General features: G+C 45.5%; 1 protein-coding gene across 1 annotated transcript in view; it reads left to right on the top strand.

Moving 5' to 3' along the window:
• The window catches only part of MRPS5 (mitochondrial ribosomal protein S5), a 45,409-nt gene extending 36,067 nt beyond the window's left edge, over positions 1-9,342 (top strand). Inside the window, exons 9-11 of the mRNA XM_080998692.1 lie at positions 36-98; positions 7,296-7,432; positions 8,781-9,342. Of these exons, the coding sequence (XP_080854818.1) occupies positions 36-98; positions 7,296-7,432; positions 8,781-9,005 (425 nt within the window). The 3' untranslated portion in view covers positions 9,006-9,342. The remainder of the gene's footprint in view (positions 1-35; positions 99-7,295; positions 7,433-8,780) is intronic.
• Positions 9,343-24,625: the final 15,283 nt, after the last annotated feature.

The following is a 24,625-nucleotide window of genomic DNA, read 5'->3' as shown; positions in this document are numbered from 1 at the left end:
ACTCTCCTTACTGTAACATTTACCTTTTCTTCTAGTTTATCACGATATCGCAAGCACTGTTAAGAAAACAACCATCCGGATGAAGAAGCAGAACAAGGGTAAGTAAAAGCTGCAACTGATGATGATGATAATTTATTATATGTACCCTGCCCATCTGGCTGGGTTTCCCCAGCCACTCTGGGCAGCTTCCAACAAAGATTAAAAATACATTAAAATGTCACACATTAAAAACTTCCCTGAACAGGGCTGCCTTCAGATGTCTTCTAAATGTTAGGTAGTTGTTTATCTCTTTGACATCTGGTGGGAGGACGTTCCACAGGGCGGGCGCCACTACCGAGAAGGCCCTCTGCCTGGTTCCCTGTAGCTTTGCTTCTCGCAATGAGGGAACCGCCAGAAGGCCCTCGGTGCTGGACCTCAGCGTCCAGGCAGAAGGATGGGGGTGGAGTTGCTCCTTCAGGTAGATGCGGAATTTAGAAGTGTTCTCGTCCAAATCAGTGTGGTCAGTCTTCTTTTCTTAACATAACCTTTCCTGTAAAGTGAAACAGTCGCTCTGTCCAGATTGAAGCCCAGCACTCTGTTTTTCAGCATTTCTCATTCCCCCCCATAAGTTCGGTGGGCAGGCAGCAATGCTGAATGCACAGAACTTAGGTCAGGAGTGCTGTCGCAAGCTGACAAATGGAAGCATTAAGAATTCCCATATGTGGAAGGTCGGGGTGGCAGTGGAAGTTTTATTGCTCATCCTTGCCGATGCCTCGGGCATCATTCTGTTGACTGTGAACTCCTTCACCTGTGCAATGAAACGATTTTTCTCTTGCTGTCTCTTGAACGTTAATTCTGCTCGTGGAAGAAGGAAAGAGGGGAAGGCGCCAAATGCAAGAATATGGAGAACAAACCAGTAAAGCAGGGTTTATTGATCCAATACATTTTTCACCTTTTGGGGTCTTTCTTCTGGCACAACTGATTTAGGTATTTCAGAAATGACCGAAAAATATATCTCACGCCTTCCCAAAATGTGAAGGGTCATACAAACAGAAAGTCACACAAACCACACCAGTGTAGCTCTGATTGTAAAGCAAGTGCCCCCCCCTCCTCTCAACCTCACGAAAAAATACTCCAGAGCAAAACACAGCCCTCTTTCCTTTTCAGGGTTGTGTGTCTGTTGTCATTTTGTAAGGGAGCACAGGAAAATGCAGCATGTGACACTGGGTGTGGGATTCAACTTCCCCGAGAATCTCTTTCCCTCCTTGTTTTTTGCAGGGGAGTAAAAAGCCAAATTCTAATCCTTACGATTGCAAAAAACAGACTCGTAAGCATGTGAGCACTGCCTGCTGAAACCTCAGATACAAGATTGGATGGCATGCATACTTGTGGTACGACAAGGTTAAAGCAAATAAGGCCTTTAAGAACCATATTGTCAGAAAATCACTGTTTAATGTCTGGACAAAATATAAAGACTTGCTGGAAAATAAAACTCCAAGGTGGCTTTCACCTTTGGAAGCTAAGGCCCGAAAAAGACCCAATATGGAGGCTAAATGGCCAAAATATTGGGAAATATTAGAAAAAGATGGAGACAATTGGAAATTGCAGAGTTTGGAGAAAATGAAGGATAAAGTGCGAGACTGGTTACATTACGCTCAGATTAAAGAAGTTTTTAAAAATGATAAGAAACTAGGGTTCCAGGTGGAGAAATCGAAACTAGAAACAGAATTATTAGAACCAAAGACTAAGGTACTTTCAAGGATGTATAACTTGCTGTTAAAATGGAATACACAAGATGAAATGCTTAAATCGGCTATGATAAGGTGGGCACAGGACATCGGGTATAATATCATGTTTGAGGACTGGGAAAGGTTGTGGAGTACTGGGTTGAACTTTACTGCATGCAATGCTTTGAAAGAAAATGTAATGAAAATGATATATAGATGGTATATGACCCCAGTCAAACTTGCAAAAATTTACCACCTGTCTGATAATAAGTGTTGGAAATGTAAAGAGAGTGAAGGAACATTCTTCCACCTCTGGTGGACCTGCCCTAAAGTGAAGGCGTTCTGGGGAATGATTTATAATGAACTGAAAAAGGTATTTAAGTATACCTTCACAAAGAAACCAGAGGCCTTTCTTTTGGGTATTGTCGGCCAAGGGGTAGTAAAGAAGGACCGGACATTTTTTATGTATGCAACAACAGCAGCAAGGATACTACTTGCAAAGCACTGGAAAGCTCAAGATCTACCCACACTGGAAGAATGGCAGATGCAACTGATAGACTACATGGAACTGGCTGAGATGACTGGCAGAATTCGTGACCTGGGAGAAGAGAAGATGGAGGAGGATTGGAAGAAATTTAAGAATTATTTACAAAAACATTGCAATTTGAGTGAATGCTAAGCAGGATGCTAGATCATAAATAATTGAGCACCACTAACTTAGATGACTTAAGAAAATAAGTGAGATTGAGAAAATATAACTCTTTCTGAGAATTATAAGATTATAAATATATAGATGGGATACAAGAATGTAAATAAGATAATAAATTGCTGGTAAAAAGTTATAACGATGAAAGTGGGAGCGGGAGATGTGAGGAAGTCCAAAAAAAATAATAATGTGAAAGTATGTTAAGATATTTGTTATACTGCCTGTTACATTTATTCTTATTGTAAACTCCAATAAATATTTAAAAAAAAAAAAATGAAACCTCAGATACAAGAGAGGTTGCTAAATAAGATTTCTAGTAGTTGGCCATGGGTGGAGGGGCAGTTCTTACGGCCTCCCCCAAGACTAGCGAAAGAACCAATTGCGTAAAACGTCCAATTTGTGTCATTGCCACCAGTTGCAGAATTCAGGTTTTCTTTTTCTTTTTTAAATTCATTTTTATTAAATTTTCCACTTTAACAAGCCAATCAAATCACATTAAATATTCCAAATTATACATATCAAATAATCCAAATAATCTTCCAAATTATAATTTTTTTAATAGGACTTCCCATGCTTCAAGTTCGGAGGGCTCTGATCATCTCATATCTCTACTGCTTTTCATAGTCATTTCCAATGGTTCCTCTAATTCTTTCTGTTGTTACCTGCAGAATTCAGGTTTTCATGGCACAGGTGTTGGATTGCCTGGGTAGGAAATTTGCACTGCGTAAGAACGCAAGGCGAGCCTGCTGCATCATGGCAGTGGCCCATCTGATCCAGCCCCTTTTTCACACGGTTGCCAGTCAGATGCAAGTGGGACCTAAGCATAACAGCACTCGGCTCGCTCATGTTTCTCAGCACCTGGTTTTCAGAGGCATATGACCTCTAACAGTGGAACTATCACAACACACCCCCATGATTAGAAGCCATTGATAACATGAATGTGTCTAATCGTCTCTTAAAGCCATACAAGTTGGTGGCTGTCACTCCCTCCTGCAATTCCGTATTTCAGCTGTTCGTAATAATAATAATAATAAGTTTTATTTATACCCCACCCTCCCCAGCCAGGACCAGGCTCAGGGCGGCTAACACCAGGTATAAAAACAATTGATTAAAATACAACTTAAAAACAAGATTAAAATACAACATTAAAATGCAGCCCCATTGCAGTAGAAACTCAAATCAAAAACTTTTTGGGGATGAAAACGTAAAATCTTTGCCAAGGCCAACTATCCAGACTGGTCCTACGTGGGCCAGAAAAAAGCCAGGGAAGTCCCCAAGTAGGAGTTTCATCACAGAAGGAGAAAGGAAAGAGGGGGAGGGGATCAAGTGAAGAAGTACTTTCTTTTATCAGTGTTTTTAGATGGGTTTGGGTGCAAGAGGAAACCTCAAGTCTCCTTCCTTTCTGAAGCATTACATTGAATTTTCCTTCAGATTTACAATCTGTTACCATTTTAAATGAGAATTCAGGGGGCTGGACTAGATGATCGCTTGAGTCCCTTCCAACTCAACAATTCCATGGTTCTGTGCTGGGGTTTTCACTTAGAATGACCCAGCCCTCTTTAAGTTGTGCTAGTTCATGTGAGTCAGGCCAATAAATCTTTAAAAAAACCCAAGTGTGATCTAATGCATTTTATTAAAAAGCCATTAAGACAGCTCTTCGAGATTATTCCAGTCTGCAGGGCAAGCTGGGTGCTCAGTAAATGGAGGAAAGGAAGTCTATTAGCAGGCCACAGGCTTTGCTGTGCTAATATTTCCCTCTTTTTCCCTTCTTTCCACACCCCCACCCCACCCCTATAATTGAAAAACAAGCGATAGCCATCTAAAGCCATTTGCTCTGCTGTTTTGAGAAAGTATCAATTTCATTCTTGGAGATGGAATCAGGTTTTCGACATAATTACGTCTGAGCGATATCTGAAAGGCTATTTATCAAGAGTTTCATTTGGTAGCGGTCCCACATTTGCCATTTCGGAAGCACCGCGTTTTCCATCCTTGGACTCAAAAACTGCATTTCTGCGGGTTACTTCTTAGCGGGTGTGAATTGGCCGGCTTGCACGGTAAACGGTCAGCTGCTGCCCCAGGTTACTTTGCGATAGGAGCTAAATATTTGCACCTGACTGGAGGCAGAGGTGGAGCTAGAGGTTACGGAAAATTCTTTTCTTTCCTCAGCACCGGAGGTAAAAAGGTAAAGGGACCCCTGACCATTAGGTCCAGTCGTGACTGACTCTGGGGTTGTGGCACTCATCTCGCTTTACTGGCGGAGGGAGCTGGCGTACAGCTTCCGGGTCATGTGGCCAGCATGACTAAGCCGCTTCTGGCAAATCAGAGCAGTGCACAGAAACACCGTTTACCTTCCCACCGGAGCGGTACTTATTTATCTATTTGCACTTTGACGTGCTTTCGAACTGCTAGGTTGGCAGGAGCAGGGACTGAGCAACGGGAGCTCACCCAGTCGCGGGCATTCGAACCGCCGACCTTCTGATCAGCAAGTCCTAGGCTCTGTGGTTTAACCCACAGCGCCACCCGCGTCACATTCAGCACCGGAGACACGCACCCAAATTTGTGCATTTGCCGCTTTGTACAGATGTGGCAGGAATGGGGGTGGCCCTCCAGATGTTTTCACATTACCAGCCCCAGCCAGTATGGTCAATTGGTAGGAGATGGCAGAGTTCAAGAACATCTGCAAGGCCACAGATTCCCCCCTCTTGGAATGGGGGCTTCGGTGTCCCGTTTACATTGAGCGTGCTCTGTGTGTGCCACTAGGGATTTCCTATTTTCCATTCATAACATTATTCAAATGAAGAGAGCAGTGCAGCCTTCACTCGTGTAGAGATCAGTTGTGCACAGCAGAGAGCCTAGCTGAGATTTGTGCCCAGGATGCATCGTTTTAATGAGACCTTCAGATGTCCTTTAAAGGACCGGACTGTTTTCACAGCCTGGCAAGGAGTTACTTTTGAAATGAATTAGGATCCTAAGAAGAATTGAAGAAGAATTACGATCCTTAAGGAAGAATAGATAGGTTCTTATGCCAGGCTAGGCTGCTTCGTCCACCTCCCCAGTATTGTCCACTCTGGCTGGCAGCAGCTCTCCAGACAAGGTTTTTCTGCTACCTGAGACCCTTTCAACAGGAGATTCTAAGTCCTGGACTTGGGACTTCCTGTGTGTGCTCTGCCATTGATCTGTTTCCCTCTCTGTGCATTGAAATGGGGTCTGCTTCTCTGCAATTTCCAAACTGGTTCTAGTCCTTTCTGGAGCAACAGAGACCAAGTCCAGCCCATCATCTGCATGACAGCCCTTCAGATATTTGAAGAGCGCTGTCATGTTCTCCCCTCCCTTTTAATTTCTTATTTTCTTTAGGCTGAAGATATCCAGCTTGTATCTGCCTGCTTCCCTCCAGCAGCTGTGCTGCATTCTTCTGTCTCATAACCAAATCATGCCTTGAAAAGCAATCTTCATATCACCGGCATTATGGTACCTAACGCACATCCCACAGCGCTTCAATGTGAAATAGTGGCAGCAGTGTACAAAACAGGGCCTATGTTATACCTATCTCTGTTGGCTTCAAAGTGATGGGAGGAGAGGCTTAGAGCTCCCTTCCCCCCCAAAGGTGAAACTGAATTGCCGAAGGATCCAGGTCTGATGGCAATTCCCTCAGCCTCCTGTAGGACCAGTTTTGCAGAATAAAAAGCTTTGAGCAAGTGGCATATTCAGATGATAAATGAAAGCAGCGCAGGGAGTTTGCTTAGCAACAGAGCAGTGACCAGTGCTTTCAATAATAAATCGCCTTGCTCCCGTTAACAAGCACGTTGCCTCCCACCCAAATGAATGAATGAAATGAATGCCATTCAAAATCCTGTCGCTTTGGTGGCAAGCTTCCCATTTTAAGCTTCTTGAAAGCTCTGACCGCTCCTCAGACCTATTCTCACAGCCTGCACTGTTCTGCTTCTCATTTCTAGCTACCCAGACTGTTACCGAGATCAGCTCAATGGGAGTGTTTCCTCCGCCAAAGCACAGTTATTTCAGAAGGGCAGTCCTGCTTTTGCATCACTTGTGGCTGATGTCTTTAAGTAGTGCCCTTAATTGGAGGCCTATAAAAACCTCGCTATAAATCTCACGTTGTGCAGTTGGTATAAATGTCTTCGGATGAGGGGAAGACATGCACTTAATCTCCCTGCTGTGCAATATTTGGATAGGACTTTGCTCTCTCTTTCTCTCTTAAATTTCATGTTGTGCAGTTGGTATAAATGTCTAGGGATGAGGGGAAGACATGCACTTAATCTCCCTGCTGTGCAATATTTGGATAGGTCTTTGCTCTCTCTTTCTCTCTTCCTTCTCTCCTACAGCTCCAGAATAACACAGGTGATACAGTGCACCGTGCCATGGCCTTCTGGCTTGAATTAAAACCTCAGGCCTTAAGGAAGAATACACAGTTTCTCAGTTCCTGTGGTTCTTGTTCTTTCCCTGTCTCGGGTCTGCCCAACATCGCAGCCCAGGGCTGTGTGCATCTCTGATTAGGGTCTGATTCTCTGATATGTAAGAAGGTCTAGTCTCCGGAGCTCTGCAAACTATATTTGGGCAGGCAGTGGTTCAGTGTGGACTCAGGTATAAATACAGTATGGTTCGCTTAACTGATGTTCCAGCCCGCAGTTTAAACACTTGTGCGAAAGCATTTAGTGACAGCAGGGGAGGAGAGAAGGTAAATTGGGGTTGACTGGGCGGTTTCATCGAGTTTTGGAGCCGCTGGCCAATCTGTACCCATCTCAGGCTCAGGTGCAGATTGTGATGGTTCAAACTGGTGTGATTTGTAGTGTAATTCCATGCCGAAAGCAATTGTTTAGTAATTATTTTACTGGACTGCTTTAATGCTCACTAACTGCTTCCCCCAGGATACGGTCTTCACTGCCACCGAGCTATCATTACCATGTGCAAACTTATTGGGATTCAAGACATGTATGCCAAGCTTTATGGATCCAGGAATTTGCTCAATGTCACCCGAGCGCTCTTCAAGGGATTAGCAAAACAGGTAAGACATGCCCGGTCTTATCCAGGGTGGCTCATGTTTTGTTACAGTACAGTCCTATGCATGTCAATTGGAGAGGCAAGATTGCCACTTTGCATTCTAACTTGCCCTCTGCCCAAAAGTTTGCTATCCGCGGTTAAGAGATGATGCACTGGGGGTTGGGCTCATGCGTTGCGTCATTCTATAATAAACTGTTAGTACAACAGCCTGGCAAGAGGGGAGCAAAGCAGCTGCAGTTGCCTCTCTGGGTTTGCACTAAGCCATGGTTTAGCTTAGTATTGTGTGCAAACCAGTCCAGGGTCTGAGGGATCGTGCACTCAATCCTTCCTGAGAACACAGACTCTCACAGTTAAAGCTTATTAGGACATCAGCCTTTTTTTTCTTTTTTCTTTTTTAAAAATAATTTTATTGAAAATTTAAACAAAACGTATTATCCAAAAACATATCATCCTTAATTTTTCCCCATTTTTCCTCCCTCCCCCCACCCTCCCACATAAAACCCACCCACCCCCACCCCACCCCCGACTTCCCTCAGTTCCAGTCTTTGGTTTCTCTAAAAGGGTTCCCATTCATCTTTAAAGTCACAGTTATCCTTGTCCCATAGCTTATGTGTCAGTTTTGCCAGTTCTGCATAGTCCATCAGTTTTTCTCGCCATGATTCTTTAGTTGGAATTTCTTCAGTATTAGGGCATCAGCGTTAATCTTTATTCATGCTAATTGAGCTGATCACGAGACTTGAAAAAACAAGACCGATTGATTTTGAGTTTCTTGGCTTTCTTTCTGGTTTCATATCACCTGGATATTTTTTAGCTCATTGTTGCATCCATGAGGGGCTAGCAACACATATATATTTTAAATAATAATAAAATGTGAGGTTATCTGTGTCTAGCAGGTGCCTGTTTTCTTTCCAAAACGGTTTCTGAGTTGCTGGATCCTAAAGTGTCCCTTCTCTTGTTTAGAAGAAAAAGGTGACTTGCCAATCTCGCCACTAAAGCCTTAGATCCAACTATGCAGAATATCTACATAGTTACAGTTTGAAATTGGATGGATCAGCCAGTGTGGTGTAGTGGTTAAGAGCGGTGGACTCGTAATCTGGTGGACTCGTAATCGTAATCTCTCCGCTCCTCCACATGCAGCTGCTGGGTGACCTTGGGCTAGTCACACTTCTCTGAAGTCTCTCAGCCTCACTCACCTCACAGAGTGTTTATTGTGGGGAAGGAAGGGAAAGGAGAATGTTAGCCGCTTTGAGACTCCCTTCGGGTAGTGATAAAGTGGGATATCAAATCCAAACTCTTCTTCTCCTTCTACTTGTGACTTAAATGTTTGTCTTTCCTCTCCCCTCCCCAACTAGGAAACTCACGAAAACCTAGCCAATAAGAAAGGCCTCTACGTCGTAGAATTCTGTGAAGAACGCGGCCCGCTTCCTGTCGTCGTCGCAAAGCCCCAGGGGGCGATCAGAGAAGATCCGGAGCCCGAGGATGAAGCTCTCAATGTCAAATTGGAGTTCAGTGAAGTGAAGGCAGCGCAAGGAATGAAGAAGAACGTCTGGGCAAATGTGAGAAGAACAGCTTCTTAGACCGGGTCCGTATTTAGATGCCCAAAAGCTGAGGAAGATGTACCATCAACACAGAGTCCTAGAATTCATTTCCAAGATAAATGCTGTGTGAAGGTTTCGTTCTAACTTAGGGGCTCAAAACAGCTTGGCTGCCTCTCTCCAGTGGGCAGTTCTCTGTTGAGTGCAAGCGACGGATGCACTAAGGTTGCAATTTCATAACTGCATTTGCTTTATTGCGGCTGACCCGGGCCGTGGAGGGGTGAGAGAGCCTGCAACCAACAGGTCGCTTTCATGCGTAACTTGGGGTGGGGGTGAACTGTCAAACAACGTGGCAAAAATAAACTTGTGACAAAATCCAGTCCTGCCTACTTATTTGTTTCACAGCATTTATATACTGTCTGATTGTTAATAAAACCTCTAAGCGGGCCACGCACAAAATTTAAAACTGTTGCTTAAAGACAGGCATTGAAGACGTTTGCAAGATAAAGTCAAAAGTTAGCATTAAAAGATTAAAACACAAGTCGGCATTCTACGTTAATTGACTGAACAAAAATGTTTTAAGCCAGCACCAAAGAAAACACAGCAAAGCCCCCCACCCCCCGCCTCCTGTCAATCAGTAGGGAGTTCCAAAGTTTAGGCACTGCCACACTAAAAAAACTAATTGTCTCCTTGCACAGTGTTGGAGGCAACCCAGATTTTGCTTCAAGACACCACTATTTTAATGAAATAAAATCCACAAGCTTGCCAGAAACATGCCTTGTACTCAATTTTAAATGTTTTAAATGTTTGTTTTGCTATTGGGATTGTAGTTCCATTTGTGTTTCTCAAGCTGGTCTCTGACCGTAATAAATTTCATGCCTTGTACTCAAGAAAAGCACTACCCAGTCCTGTTAGCGGTGTAAGAAAGGGGGAGATAGAAAACACCTGAAAGTCTGCTCTTGAAGGAATTCATTTCAAACAAACAAACAAAAAACAAGACCTATTGTTAAGAGAGAGGTTGGGCTACAGTTGTAATAGTTGTTCCAAAATGCATCCGCCACGATCCAGCAAACTCTTATAAATGCAGGTGATTTGAACCATGTATATTGAGAGCTTTCCCATCCGCGGTGGAAGCCTCATTAATTTCAATAGAGGCAGAAGGTCTTCACAGATGTTGCTGTAGGCATGCAGCCTGCGCTGCACTGTGCTTCTGGATTAAGATGAATGAGAATAATAGCTGTTTTTACGGCTTCCCCCATTAAAGCAGCAGCGGCAGGGGATCAAGGGTTGCCAACCTTTTTGGGGCCGGTGGAATTTCGATGATAAAGCGCCCGCAACAACAACAAAAATGTGTTCTGTGCTGTATCCAACAGATACTGGGGCAGGGGAGAGAGAGAGAGAGAGGACCACAAAATGGGATGCCCCATTAACAGGGGGGAAAGTCACCTCCATCAGCTGTGGCTTCCCCTTGCTCACAAACAAGCTCCTTGCACCTCTTCTCTGTTCAGAATGGCAGGGAAGGTGGGAGTCAAAACCTGGCATCCAATAGGGAGTGGGGCATTTTCGATATCGGAGATGCTGAGAAGCAAACGAGAACTGAGCAGGAGGAGCCAACAGTGGGTTTTTGAGGGGGGTAGGTCATGGGTAGGCAAACTAAGGCCCAGGGGCCGGATCCAGCCCAATCGCCTTCTAAATCCAGCCCACGGACAGTCCGGGAATCAGCATGTTTTTACATGAGTAGAATGTGTCCTTTTATTTAAAATGCATCTCTGGGTTATTTGTGGGGCCTGCCTGGTGTTTTTACATGGGTAGAATGTGTGCTTTTATTTAAAATGCATCTCTGGGTTATTTCTGGGGCATAGGAATTCGTTCATTTCCCCCTAGATAGATAGATAGATAGTCCACCCCCCCCCCCACAAGGTCTGAGGGACAGTGGACAGGCCCTCTGCTGAAAAAGTTTGCTGACCCCTGGGATAGGTGCACAAACTTAATAGACAATTGGTCTCAAGAAGCCCGGACAACAGCATTGATGGAGAAAGCCACATGCTCAGTACGAGAACAGGAACACAATCTGGCAATGCTTTTGTGGTTTGGAACCTCTTCATTGGCTATGCAGCTGGGGTGGCCACTTCCCAGCCCCCCATGCCCTCTGATGAAAGGGTGTCCTTAACTAAGAGACACTAGGGGTGTCTGCTGTCACCGGAGCACAACTAGTTCTCTGCGAACTCACTTGGTCCCCCTCTTGAGATCCGGCTTACCATCCACCACACTACCAACAGTTTCCCTGGACTCTTGACACTTCCAGGGTCATCCAGCTCCCAACTCCCTGAGCTCCTCTCCTTGGGATCAGACCACCACTCGCCCCTCCATGATACCTCCACAGGACTTAGGACAAATACAGTGGTACCTCGGGTTAAGTACTTAATTCGTTCCGGAGGTCCATTCTTAACCTGAAACTGAAGCACCACTTTAGCTAATGGGGCCTCCTGCTGCTGCGCTGCCGGAGCACGATTTCTGTTCTCATCCTGAAGCAAAGTTCTTAACCCAAGGTAATATTTCTGGGTTAGCAGAGTCTGTAACCTGAAGCTTATGTAACCCGAGGTACCACTGTACGGATTTGGCAAAAGAGGCAGGTCCCGCAAAGCAAAAACCTTTTAGCTGTCAAAGGCCAGGATAAAAAGGTACACTTTCAGAATGCACCAGACAACAAAGGTGCTTCATGTACCCCTTTGGGGAGGGAGTTTCACAGTTTAGGGTCTGTGTGTTGCCATTGCAGAGCGTGTGCCTATGTGTGCGCTTTGAACTTCAGCTGTGCTTCAGCACAAAGCAGCCTTTCAGGAGCCACCCTGAATGACTGGCACATCATCCGGGAAGAAGAAGAGTTTGGATTTGATATCCCGCTTTATCACTACCCGAAGGGAGTCTCAGAGCAGCTAACATTCTCCTTTCCCTTCCTCCCCCACAACAAACACTCTGTGGGGTGAGTGGGGCTGAGAGACTTCAGAGAAGTGTGACTAGCCCAAGGTCACCCAGCAGCTGCATGTGGAGGAGCGGAGACGCGAACCCGGTTCACCAGATTACGAGACTACCGCTCTTAACCACTACACCACACTGGCAGAGAGGGAAAGGCTAAAGAAGTTCTGAGCCTGGTAGGTAGGTAGGTCTACCAGAGATCAAGTTGATGGATTATGCCGAAATGTCTAAAATGACCGGAAGAATCAGAAATCAGGAAAACCATAATTTTAATGAGGAATGGGGGAAATTTTATAATTTATCTTAAAAACCATTGCGAACAGTTAAAATCATTAGTAGGATTGGAATAACACTTGTAGTTTAATGGTGAATTTTGGACACAGTGGAGAGGTAAAAGATTTGGATTATTATAAAAGATGTGGGAGGAAATGATTAACAATAGGACCCACAACAGGGAGGGGGGAAGTCCAGGAGATTTTTTTGGAAACTTGGTTGTATGTTGGATGTGTGACTAAAATTTTAATCTGAAAAACCATATAAAATTTATATAAAAAGGTCTGAGCCACTCACTAACCACAGGTACTTTATTTTTCCCTGTACAGAACATTTTTAAAAAAAAAAAAATACACGTGTTCTTTGTGTTCTATCTAGTCCTTCATTCTTCTGTGGCATCATGAACCAGCATTAATTTACTGCCCAGCCTTGAAGAGATTTGGGGGTGTGTTATTGCAAGAGTCCACAGACTTCCGCCCACAAACCGTGTGTCATATTGACCCATCTTGGTAATATTTCCATGGAGAAGCCGCTCCACCAGCAGCCTAATGAACAACAGCGAGAAAGAGACACTCCTCTGTGTTCTCCCAACAGATTTCTGTTTCTGGATCTTGCTTTCAAAGGCTTGCAAAGTCGGGTTTTAGTGCTTTCAGTGGAATGGGCGGTTTGAAGCGATAAGCCAATGTTATTATTTCAGTTGTGAATTGTGATTTTCGTTTTTGTGGTGTGTTTTATGCAACATTTTGGAAATATATTTTGAAAGGCAGCTTAGAAGTCTTTTTCATCAGGCACGGGGAGCCTGTGCCCCTCCACATATTCCTGGGTTACCACCCTGCCCAAACCATTGATTAGACTGGTTTCAGGAATACTGTAAATGGATGACCAGAAGAGCTGCAGTTTCTTTTAGGACACATGACAGCCACCAGGTGGCGCTCTTCTCTGTACTCCATTGTCCCCTTGACAAAAGGCAGGGAAAAGATCTTGTTCCAGAGGTCATAGATAAAAAGCTACTGAACTGAGGAACATGGCTTATTCAGGGATGGGAAGCCAACGCGCTTCAACCTTGGGCCCCAGATGTTGTTGGACCCCATCTCCTATCACCACAGTCGGGCAGTGTGGGCAATGATCAGGGATGGTGGAGCTAAAGTTGAGCAACATCTGCAGAGCCAAAAATTCATCATCCTTGGCTTCTCTGAAACCTTTAAACTCTCTAAGGCAGTGGGTTGAGACAGTGGCATAGCGCGGGTTGCAAGCACCTGAGGCTGCACAGAGGAGGGTGGGAAACAGACTGAGTACACATGAGCATTCAGCTGCCTATTGGTGTCTGCGTCACCCAAGATATTGCAAGAGAAAAAAGAAGAAGAGTTTGGATTTGATATCCCGCTTTATCACTACCCGAAGGAGTTTCAAAGCGGCTAACATTCTCCTTTCCCTTCCTCCCCCACAACAAACACTCTATGAGATTAGTGGGGCTGAGAGACTTCAAAGAAGTGTGACTAGCCCAAGGTCACCCAGCAGCTGCATGTGGAGGAGCGGAGACGCGAACCCGGTTCCCCAGATTACGAATCTATCACTCTTAACCACTACACCAAGAGTTCTGTTGTCCAGAGAGGTCACTTCCTGGTTCACGGAAAGAAGCCGTTTTCGATGGAGCCCAGCGATGGAAGCGTGCCACTGTATTTAGGCAGCGCCGGGTGTTGAAATTTTGTATCCCCTAACAATTTTGCACCCAGGGCAACTGTCCCTGTGCCCCCCTCCACTATGCCATGGGTTGAGATGGTGGAGTCTGCTAGCTGCAGCGGTGTGAAGAACATTCAAAGTTGAAATTTGCTCCAACTTGCAATTAAAAGTGATGCAGTTCAGAGGCCATTGAGCGTGGCGTGCACTGGTTAAAACTTTCTTCGCTATCCCTTGCATCCCTGCACAACCTTGGGGTTGCATTGTCCGTCAAGTAATTGGCTCCTTCCTTGGGAATTCCTTAAAAATAATCGAGAAGATGAATTAATTCCAATTGTTTTTAATGGGTGTGCCACTGCCACATTCTCACATAAAATGTTTTGTTGATCCTGTTCCTGTTGCCGAGGCTCTTATCAGATTTTGCCACTGAGATCATGGCTCTAGCAGCATTGCATGGAATTTGTGGAAATGACTCTGAATAGGAGGAAAGGCGCAGTTCGGAATCAGTGATGTTCAAAAGGTCATGCTGAGTCATTGTACCTAAGATTTTTATTTTTAATTTTTAAACCCACTCCGTATTATGTTCAGCTAATTACTTTAAACAAATTAGTGAGGAAACCGAGTTTTGCATTTGTTTTAATTGCTGTTGCTGAGGGTTTCAAGCAGCGTCCTCCCACACTACAGGAAGAAATAATTAGATCTCAAGAAATAATAAGAAACAATTGGTGCAGACGGTGCTCCCTTTTGCCATTGGAGTTTCTCCATTGCTGAGCAGGTAGCTGATTATTCAGGCATGCAGAGATCTGTAAAGCAGGTTGAGTTCTAGCCATCAACACATATAAAATGAGATAACATATTTTTCGCTCTATAAGATGCACCAGACCACAAGACGCACCTAGTTTTTGGAAGAGGAAAACAAGAAGAAGAAAAATTCTGAATCCCAGAAGCCAAGGGGAGGCTGCACGCAGCTAAGCAAGAAGCCAGGAAGGCCAGCGGTGCAGCGATCCTGCTGGCTGTCCTGGCTTATAGGATAGCTGTGCGCAGCCTCTCCCGGGCAAGGGGAGCCTTCATCCCCTGCCTGGGAGAGGCTGTGCTAAGGCTGCCTGGGAGAGGCTGTGCGGCTAAGTCTCCCCCAAGAGCCACGCTCCCTTTAAAGAGCGTGCGGAGTGTGTGTGCGGCTCTTCGGGGCTTTTCCCCAAGGAGGAGGGAGAAGGGCTGCCTTCTGAGAAGAGCCTCCCGCCTGCATGCGCTCCATAAGACGCGCACACATTTCCCCTTACTTTTTAGGAGGGGGAAAGTGCATCTTACAGAACCAAAAATACAGTAGCTTAGCTGGTTAGAGCGTGTCTACAATTCTATGTCTACTACAGTGGTACCTCGTGTTACATACGCTTCAGGTTACACACTCCACTAACCCAGAAATAGTGCTTCAGGTTAAGAACTTTGCTTCAGGATGAGAACAGAAATCGTGCTCCGGCAGCGTGGCGGCAGCAGGAGGCCCCATTAGCTAAAGTGGTGCTTCAGGTTAAGAAGAGTTTCGGGTTAAGAATGGACCTCCAGAACGAATTAAGTACTTAACCCGAGGTACCACTGTATTTTAAAATATTTGAGGTGACCGATATGAAAGTTTAAAACAAACAGAAATGAAGCACCTCTTTACACAGCTCAGCACGTCCTTATCCTGAAGAAATCATTCCCACAGCATGCAATGACGACTACTGTACTTGCCAAAGCAGATTTTAAAAATATATGAGTATCGGGAGGAGGAGTCTTCTACCACTGCTGCTGTCTGCCAGCCCCAACAGCCAGAAATGAGATCTCCCACGTTCCAAGACAATACAATTTTGACTATCAGCTGCTGGTGATGAATGACATAGAATCATAGAATTGTAGAGATGGGAAGGACCACGAGGGTCATCTAGTCCAACCCCCTGCAATCTTTGGCCCAGTGTGGGATTTGAACCCATGACTCTGAGATTAAGGGTCTCACGCTCTTCTGACTGAGCTATCTCCATCTGCTCCGTGGCATGTGGGCTTCAACTGCCAGAAATCTAACCTAGATGGACTGTTTCTGTCTGCCACAGCACAGCAGTTCGACGTTGAATTATGAATTATGATGTTCAGTTGCACTCTATAGACTGTTTTAAAGAATATAATAAAATCAGCTGTCAGGATGAGCCAGGTTGATGGTGGTCTTGGCTGGCAGGAAGGAGTGCTCGGAGCAGGTTGCATTTTGCAAGCGTGACAGGAGTCTGGAAGCAGCTCCTGCTCCGAGCAGTTTGCATTGCAAATGTAAAACCTGCATTTGGGAGAATGCTCCTTGCCAAAGGAAGATAAATGCCTTTCTTGTGCTTTTCCTTTCTCATGCAGATGCAGATCAAATGGCTGAATAAATGTACGAGAGGCGATCAGAGGTGATTTAAGCCTCACGTGGCCAGGCAGCTTTGGATTTCCAAATCCACAACTATGCTGGCATCTGTCCATGGCCAGAAGACAAATGGTTTGCCACATTTCTCTGGCTGAAAGCAAGTATCAAATGTTCTCTCCCTGTCTGCAAAAGCTCGGGCAGTGATAAGAAGGCTGAGTTCCCACCTTTTAACCTCAGGTGGAACCTAGAGGAAGGGCTAATCTCAATGTAGATGGAGCTAATTTGGCTGCAAGAATGTCAAACTATGCCTGATACGGCGGTTGGAGGCGGTTGGAGGATGGATGGCGGCTAACAGATTGAGGTTGAATCCTGACAAGACAGAAGCACTGTTTTTGGGGGACAGGGGCAGGCGGGTGTGGGGGATTCCCTGGTGCTGAATTGGGTAACTGTGCCCCTGAAGGACCAGGTGTGCAGCCTGGGAGTCATTTTGGACTCGCAGCTGTCCATGGAGGCACAGGTCAATTCTGAGTCCAGGGCAGCTCTTTACCAGCTCCATCTGGAACGCAGGCTGAGACCCTACCCGCCTGCGGACTGTCTCACCAGAGTGGTGCATGCTCTAGTTATCTCCTGCTTGGACTACTGCAACGCGCTCTACCTGGGGCTACCTCTGAAGGTGACCCGGAAACTGCAATTAATCCAGAATGCGGCAGCTAGACTGGTGACTGGGAGTGGCCGCCGGGACCACATAACACCGGTTCTGAGAGATCTGCATTGGCTCCCAGTACGTTTCCGAGCACAATTCAAAATGTTGGTGTTGACCTTTAAAGCCCTAAACGGCCTCGGTCCTGTATACCTGAAGGAGCATCTCCACCCCCATCATTCAGCCCGGACACTGAGATCCAGCACTGAGGGCCTTCTGGCAGTTCCCTCATTGCGAGAAGCGAGGTTACAGGGAACCAGACAGAGGGCCTTCTCGGTAGTGGCGCCCACCCTGTGGAACACCCTCCCTTCAGATTTGAAGGAAATAAGCAGCTATCCTATCTTTAAAAGACATCTGAAGGCAGCCCTGTTCAGGGAAGTTTTTAATATTTAACGCTGTATTGTTTTTAACACTTGATTGGGAGCCGCCCAGAGTGGCTGGGGAAACTCAGCCAGATGGGCGGGGTATAAATAATAAATTATTATTATTATTATTATTATACAACCACACTCAAATTTTGCGTTCAATTAAACTCCCTTAAGGATCCCAGACAATGCGAGAGGATGCTACCAGTACTTTGGGTAGGATGGACCTTAGTCAAAGAGAGTTCGGCTTCTCATCAACCTGGACTGGATCTATACTCCTCTAAAAAAAAACAACAAACGCTAACACAGAAAAAGTTATATACCCGTATTTTTCGCTCTATAACACGCACCTGACCATAACACGCACGTAGTTTTTAGAGGAGGAAAACAAGAAAAAAAAATATTCTAAACGAAACAGTGGATGTATGTTTTTTGTGGCTCATGCTGTGGCCACAGACATGTGATCTGACAGTGAGTTTGGAGTAGCCCAATGCAAAAATCCTGAGGATCCATGTGGATCCATGCTTTGTAACCACGTTTTTGCACCACTTTAAAGTATCCTTTAAAGCAAGCAGGCTCTGCTTTTCTCCCTCCTCCCTGCTCATCCCCGGCTTAGCACTGAAAAATTTTGCTGCTATGTAGCGAGCTGAGTGGGGAGGAGAGAGGGACAGAGAGCCTGCTTGCTTTAAAGGAACCAACCGGACAGGAGCCGCTTACACTCGTGTAAGCGGCTCCTCTCCTCTCCCGCTTTGCTCCTTTAAAGAAGCAGGCTCTCTGTCTCTCTCTCCTCCCCACTCAGCGGCTCTTCTCCCGCTTTGCTGTTTCAAAGCGAGCCACAGAGGAGGGAAGGAAGGGGAACCATGGATCCTCTGCTCACAACTGCAGATCCCCCCCCGCCATCCGTAGGCATTCCCTCCATAACACGCACAGACATTTCCCCTTACTTTCTAGGAGGAAAAAAGTGAGTGTTATGGTGCAAAAAATACGGTAACTCTTAACGTAAGCTTCCATTGACTGCTGTACAGCGCCCCCTGGTGCCACAATTTTATAAAGCATTTATAACATTTATAACTCACAAGTATAGATTAGACCCTGGAGAAATGTGGTATGGGATGCCATAGGGCACTGGACCATCCCATTTCTCCACCTGAGCTGAAACGGGAAGGTGCTGTCCTGTGTGAGATCCAGGGGTGATGAAAGGAAGTGTGCATAATTAGTTGGTATAATTCATTGCCACGTGGTGTGCTGATGGCCACATTTGCCCTTAAAAGGTGATTAGGCAAATGACTGGTTCATAGTATTATTCATGGTGACTATAAGGAACTTCATATTCAGAATCAGTTCCTGGGGATCATGAGCAGCAGAGGGCTCATTTCTTGCTGGGGGGGGGGGGCTTCCCAGAGGCACCTGGCTGGCTGCTGTGGAAAGCAGGGTGTTTGACTAGTAAATCTTTGGTCTGATCCACCAAGGAAGCTCTTTGGAGGGCATCCATGCAGCTTTGGAGTGTGTTTTCTTCATTAGTTCCACAAGAATTCATGGCTCACTGTTGGAAGACATATGCATTATATTCCGGCTTCAGCCGTCTGCCTGGAAATCTTCCTCCTTGTTGCAGGGCCTAAAGAATGGGGGGGATTTGCTATTTCAGACCTGCCCTGAGCCTTGTCAATGGGTCTTCTTAAAAAGTTTACTGAGCTGTTCTGTTATGTCCCTTGGGCTCCACCGATATAACTCAAGTGCTCTGCAGGCTTTTGGGCTGGGGGGAGGTATTCGTCTGCTTGTCAGTTAAGTGCCAGAACAAACTCCCCTACAGGAACAAAGTCTGTTTCTCTTAGTCAAATAAGGGCCCGTGTCAAATATTTTGTCAGAGAAGCGCACAGAGACAAGCATCTTCCATGCTCTCTGGCTCTGTGCATCTGCTAGACAGCAGCCAATTCAAGTTTCACTCCAGGGACAGTCAACACCACTGACGTATGGGGCAGGAGGGACCCTAGACTGACATAAAACAGGGGGGTGTTGAACTGCAGGGTTTGAAAGGCACTGATGGGACTGATCCATCTGGCGTCTTCAGAAACTGAATAACACTGAATCCCATTCCAAAAGCACCTCACATCTCCAATATATTTGAATTAAATGTTTGCTTCTATCCGAAGAAATGCATGTGGCCTGAATTTCATAAGCTTAAAGTGTTAGCCTGGAAATCGGGACATTTATGGAGTCTTTTGATATTCACACCTTAGCAAGCAATATGCAAAACACATCCTGAATTTGCACAAATAACAGTGGTACCTCGGGTTACAGACGCTTCAGGTTACAGACTCTGCTAACCCAGAAATAGTACCTCGGGTTAAGAACTTTGCTTCAGGATGAGAACAGAAATTGTGCTCCGGCAGCGCAGCGGCAGCAGGAGGCCCCATTAGCTAAAGTGGTGCTTCAGGTTAAGAACAGTTTCAGGTTAAGAACAGACCTCTGGAATTATTTAAATACTTAACCTGAGGTACCACTGTAATTGTAATTAATACATTCTTATCAAACATTAAAAGCTTCCTGAAGCAAGGCAGCAGAGGTTTAAGATCAGAGTTTTCCTTGTCCTAGATGGGCTAGCTTCCCAGGCTTCTCCCTTCCAAAGATGTCCTGTGAGAGGTTGTATATATATGCAAATAAATCCATATATGAAAAAGACCCCAGTCTTGACCTGAATTCGAAGGAAACCGAACCCTGGGTGAGCTCTGGAACCCCTGCAGTTTTTCCGCTCAGAAATTGAGGTGGCATGTAACAATATTGAGGATCCATGGATCTTTCACAAAAGTCAGATTTTTTTGTGGTAGAAAAGGAAGCGGGTTTTTGAGTACTTTATTCCAGAACACTGGCTGAATAATGACAACTTAGTAAAGGTAAAGGGACCCCTGACCATTAGGTCCAGTCGTGGCCGACTCTGGGGTTGTGGTGCTCATCTCGCTTTATTGGCCGAGGGAGCCGGCATCCAGCTTTCGGGTCATGTGGCCAGCATGACTAAGCCGCTTCTGGCGAACCAGTGCAGTGCACGAAAACGCCGTTTACCTTCCCGCCGGAGCAGTACCTATTTATCTACTTGCACTTTGACGTGCTTTCGAACTGGTAGGTTGGCAGGAGCAGGGACTGAGTAACGGGAGCTCACCCCGTCACGGGGATTCGAACTACAGACCTTCTGATCGGCAAGCCCTAGGCTCTGTGGTTTAACCCACAAAAGTGCCGATACCTGCAAGGAAGATTCATAATCTCCCCACCTTCAACCCCAGTCATCTTCCTCCACCAAATTTACACTGTGCAGGGAAAACCCCTATTTACAAATATTTTCCGGTTCCGCTGCTGTAGGGGCAGTCAACCGGGAAGTTCTCCTTCCAAATATCTCCTTTTGCCGGTGGACTCGGCAGGTAGCCTCAGGCAAGTCACTGACTTTCCGCCTCCATGGCCTTGCCTGCCCTGTTTCTGTAATATGGGGTTTTTAATCTTGACTTCCCTTACAAAGCTGCTGTAAGAATTCACTGCGACAAAATGACTGAAGCTCTTTGAGCACTCTCAAACACTTTCTAAACGCACAGTGATTTTACTACACTTTGAACAGGGTTGTCCCCTTGACTGCTGACAGGGTTGCAGTGCAGCAGGGAGAAATTTCCATCTGAGCATCTCTTTCCAGCTTCACCGATTAAATTTTGCCCCTGTCATGTACACATGAAAGACGCACAGACCCAGAGCCAGCACACAGGGCATTATGGGAAATGTAAAAGGCAGCTTCAAACCACCCACTTCTGACCACAGCGCCATTGCCACCTGCCGCTGCTAACACAGCCAGGTAAACCAACTGGGATGCGGTCCATTTTGTCAGCGGCCCCCTCAAGACTCCTAAGGCAAGTATTGGAACCTGCTGGAAAAAGAATAGTTGACAGCACTGGCTTTTAACCATTGCTTTAGTGTAAATAGGATCCAGCAGTAGATACCGGTTTGTTTTCATGTGATAAATCAGGTTTATGTAGTTGCTACGTAGGCGCCTCTTTCATTCAGACTGAAGAAACTGTCATTCTGAGGTAATAAAAGGGGGAGGGCATTGCTTAATATGGGAGGCAAAACAAATGTACAAAGAGAAGAATATTTGTTTTACATTTTAATGGGGATTCTTCAAACACAGCTGAGAGCCGAAAGTCCCTGCGGCTTGCCAAATCTTTTCCCTCAGTTCCCTTCTTCCACAGATGGTCGCTGTACAGAGCGATAAGACTACTATAATTCATGTTTGCACACCTTTATTGTGTACCCTAAAATGCAAGCGCTGGCTTGCATTGGTATACAGAAAACCCTAGGCAACTCGCTGTGAAGGCGCTTTCCCTTTCCCATCAACACGGGTTCAAAGCGTGACTTGAGTGGATTGAGGAGGACCAGGGCTTCAGAGCCAGTTATCTCAGGGACTGATATTGTCATCTAAAAGCACAGAGGAAGAGAGAAATGGGCATATTTCAATGTATTATTTATTTTATGGTGTTTTGAATATTTTGTGGTAAACTGTCCAGGTAACATATTAGAAAGGCAAGGAATAATAATAATAATAATAATAATAATACACACACCCCAGTCTCTGAGCAGCAAAGTGCTCGTTCCAGAAGATCCATAGTTTACCCGAGGTTCTGTTTCCTGGAAATTGAAGTCAATAGAGATGTTGGTGATTTTACAATATGTGGCTTTATTTAAACACATATACAACCAGAGCATGGGACGTGGGTGGCGCTGTGGTCTAAACCACAGAGCCTAGGGCTTGCCAATCAGAAGGTCAGCGGTTTGAATCCCTGCGACGGGGTGAGCTCCCGTTGTTCAGTCCCAGCTCCTGCCCACCTAACAGTTCAAAAGCGCATCAAAGTGCAAGTAGATAAATAGGTACCGCTCCAGTGGGAAGGTAAACAGCGGTAAATGCAAGTAGATAAATAGGTACTGCTTTACCTTTTACAGAGCATGGGATGGAGGGGCTTACAGAATTAACACTCCAGCTGATCTTGCCTCCCCATTAGGTTCCCAGGGGCATCCACAATCCATAGCTTTGGGATGCAGCACAGAACAAGACAAGCTTCTGTGTCTTCAGCTTCCGGTATCAGTCAAAACTTTCTCCAAATCCCCTGCCCTCTCTCTCTCACACACACAATACCCCCTGGGCCTATTGCTCTCCATCCTAGGTGGAGATCCTGCTTGGCAGGGGGTTGGACTCGATGGCCCTTGTGGTCTCTTCCAACTCCAATGATTCTAGGTTGATGTGGCATTCAGTCAGATGAGCTGGGGGAGGAAGACCATCCATTTGTTCACTATGACAACAGAGTTCATTCTTTAATATGCTGATGGGCATATTCAATTATTTTATAGTTACCTGGGCAGCTAAGGCCTTAAGAACTCATTTGGCCGGTTCAGCAGGTTTCCACTTATAGATTCTAACCTCACAGATACAGGATCAAAAGGCTTTTCGATTTCGCCCAGGGCTGCGAGTTCACACTTAGGGTTTTTGGCTTAGATTTTTACTTAGCGAAAGACCCCTGAAACGCTGAGTTTTCTTGTTCTTTCTTCCTATAAGCAATAGACCACTTTTCATGACAGAGAATCAGAAAACCAGAGAATCGATCAATCATTCGACATAAACAACGGCATAAACACCGTTCATCATACAACATAAACACGGGTGGCGCTGTGGTCTAAACCACTGAGCCTCTTGGCCTCACCAATCAGAAGGTCGGCAGTTTGAATCCCTGTGACAGAGTAAGCTCCTGTTGCTCTTTCCCAGCTCCTGCCAACCTAGCAGTTTGAAAGCACACCAGTGCAGGTAGATAAATAGGTACTGTTGCAGCGGGAAGGTAAACGGTGTTTCTGTGCGCTCTGGTTTCCGTCACGGTGTTCTGTTGCACCAGAAGCGGTTTAATCATGCTGGCCACATGACCCGGAAAGCTGTCTGAGGACAAATGGCAGCTCCCTCGACCTGAAAGCAAGATGAGCGCTGCAACCCCATAGTCGCCTTTGACTGGACTTAACCATCTGGGGGTCCTTTACCTTTACCTTTTAAACAAAAGAAGCCATGACACTTCCAGTACAAATTATATAATACCTACTACAATCAAAACAAACAAGCAGAAACACATATGTTTTGCGCATAACTCATCCGATCACAATTTTTGTATGAGCACTAAAAAGGTCAAAGTAAAATTTTTTAAAAATTAAGCACTCCGAGAAAACCACTGGGGAAATTATCCTGCAAGGGGGGGGGAGGAAAGGAGGGGGGAGTGGACTGCCCATAACACAGCTCCCAGGAAAGCATGCAAAATCTCCTTCAGGAGCTATTTTAGGACCAGAACCATTTTTTCACCCCAGAGAACAGCCCCGTAAAACGGGATGTCCTGACTTAATTGGGACAGTTGACGAGTAAGGATGTGTAATACTAATGTTCTTCTAATGCTCAAATTTGTTGTGGGGCTTGCTTGCATGTGGAGGAGACATACACGTGCAGAATCCTTTCATGGGTGGCAGGGGCGTGGCAGAGCTGATAAATTCTCCCCCATGTGTTCTTTCAATGGAGTGGGGGAGCTTCACGCTCCTTCTTTGCTCTTTTCTTATTTTCGACAAATCCTGGTCTTAGAGGTATTTAAGAGATTACTTCAAACAAAACCGCATGCTTAACAAAACCAAAAGGAAAAAAAGCTCTTCAGAGACGGAGCCAGACCCTGGACACACCTCTCCAGAAAACCCCCCTTCATGTTTTGAGAACCTGCCCTTCGACAGGTGTACGAGTGTAAAAGACACCGGAATATGAATTTTCTGACACAAGCAGTTTTGCTGCATATTTCTGATTGTTTGCAAGACGTGGAGCCAAACCGCACCGTATTTATTGGGCTCTTTGGTTCCATCTTAGAAAAAAGAAGCCATACAAGGATTGCTCTCTGCTCACCTCCAGATACCGCCATCCTTTTGTCCCATAGGTTCCTTAGAAATTTATTGCACAAATGCATGTACATGCTGTCATTTGAAGAGTGAGGCTTTTCTTTCCGGGGTCATTAAAAGTTCAGTAATAATTCATACCTATTAGGAGTGAAACGGGCTTCTCTCAGACCTTTTCCAGCATGGCAATAGACTGGCCAATAACTGACCCTTCAAGAGTCCCTATTTTCTGGGGACACTCCCATATTTACAGAAGCTGCCCCAGTTTCTGATTTGATCCCAGAATGTCCTGCTTTTCATCAGGACGTCCGTATTTTCATCTGAGAAATGTTGGAAGGTATGGAGTTATCCAACCCCCGACCCAAGGATATAA

Source organism: Podarcis pityusensis (genome assembly GCF_964106645.2).
Source record: "Podarcis pityusensis genome assembly, chromosome: 3".
NCBI classification, from domain to species: Eukaryota; Metazoa; Chordata; class Lepidosauria; order Squamata; family Lacertidae; genus Podarcis; species Podarcis pityusensis.
This window is presented reverse-complemented; position numbering and strand designations above follow the sequence as displayed.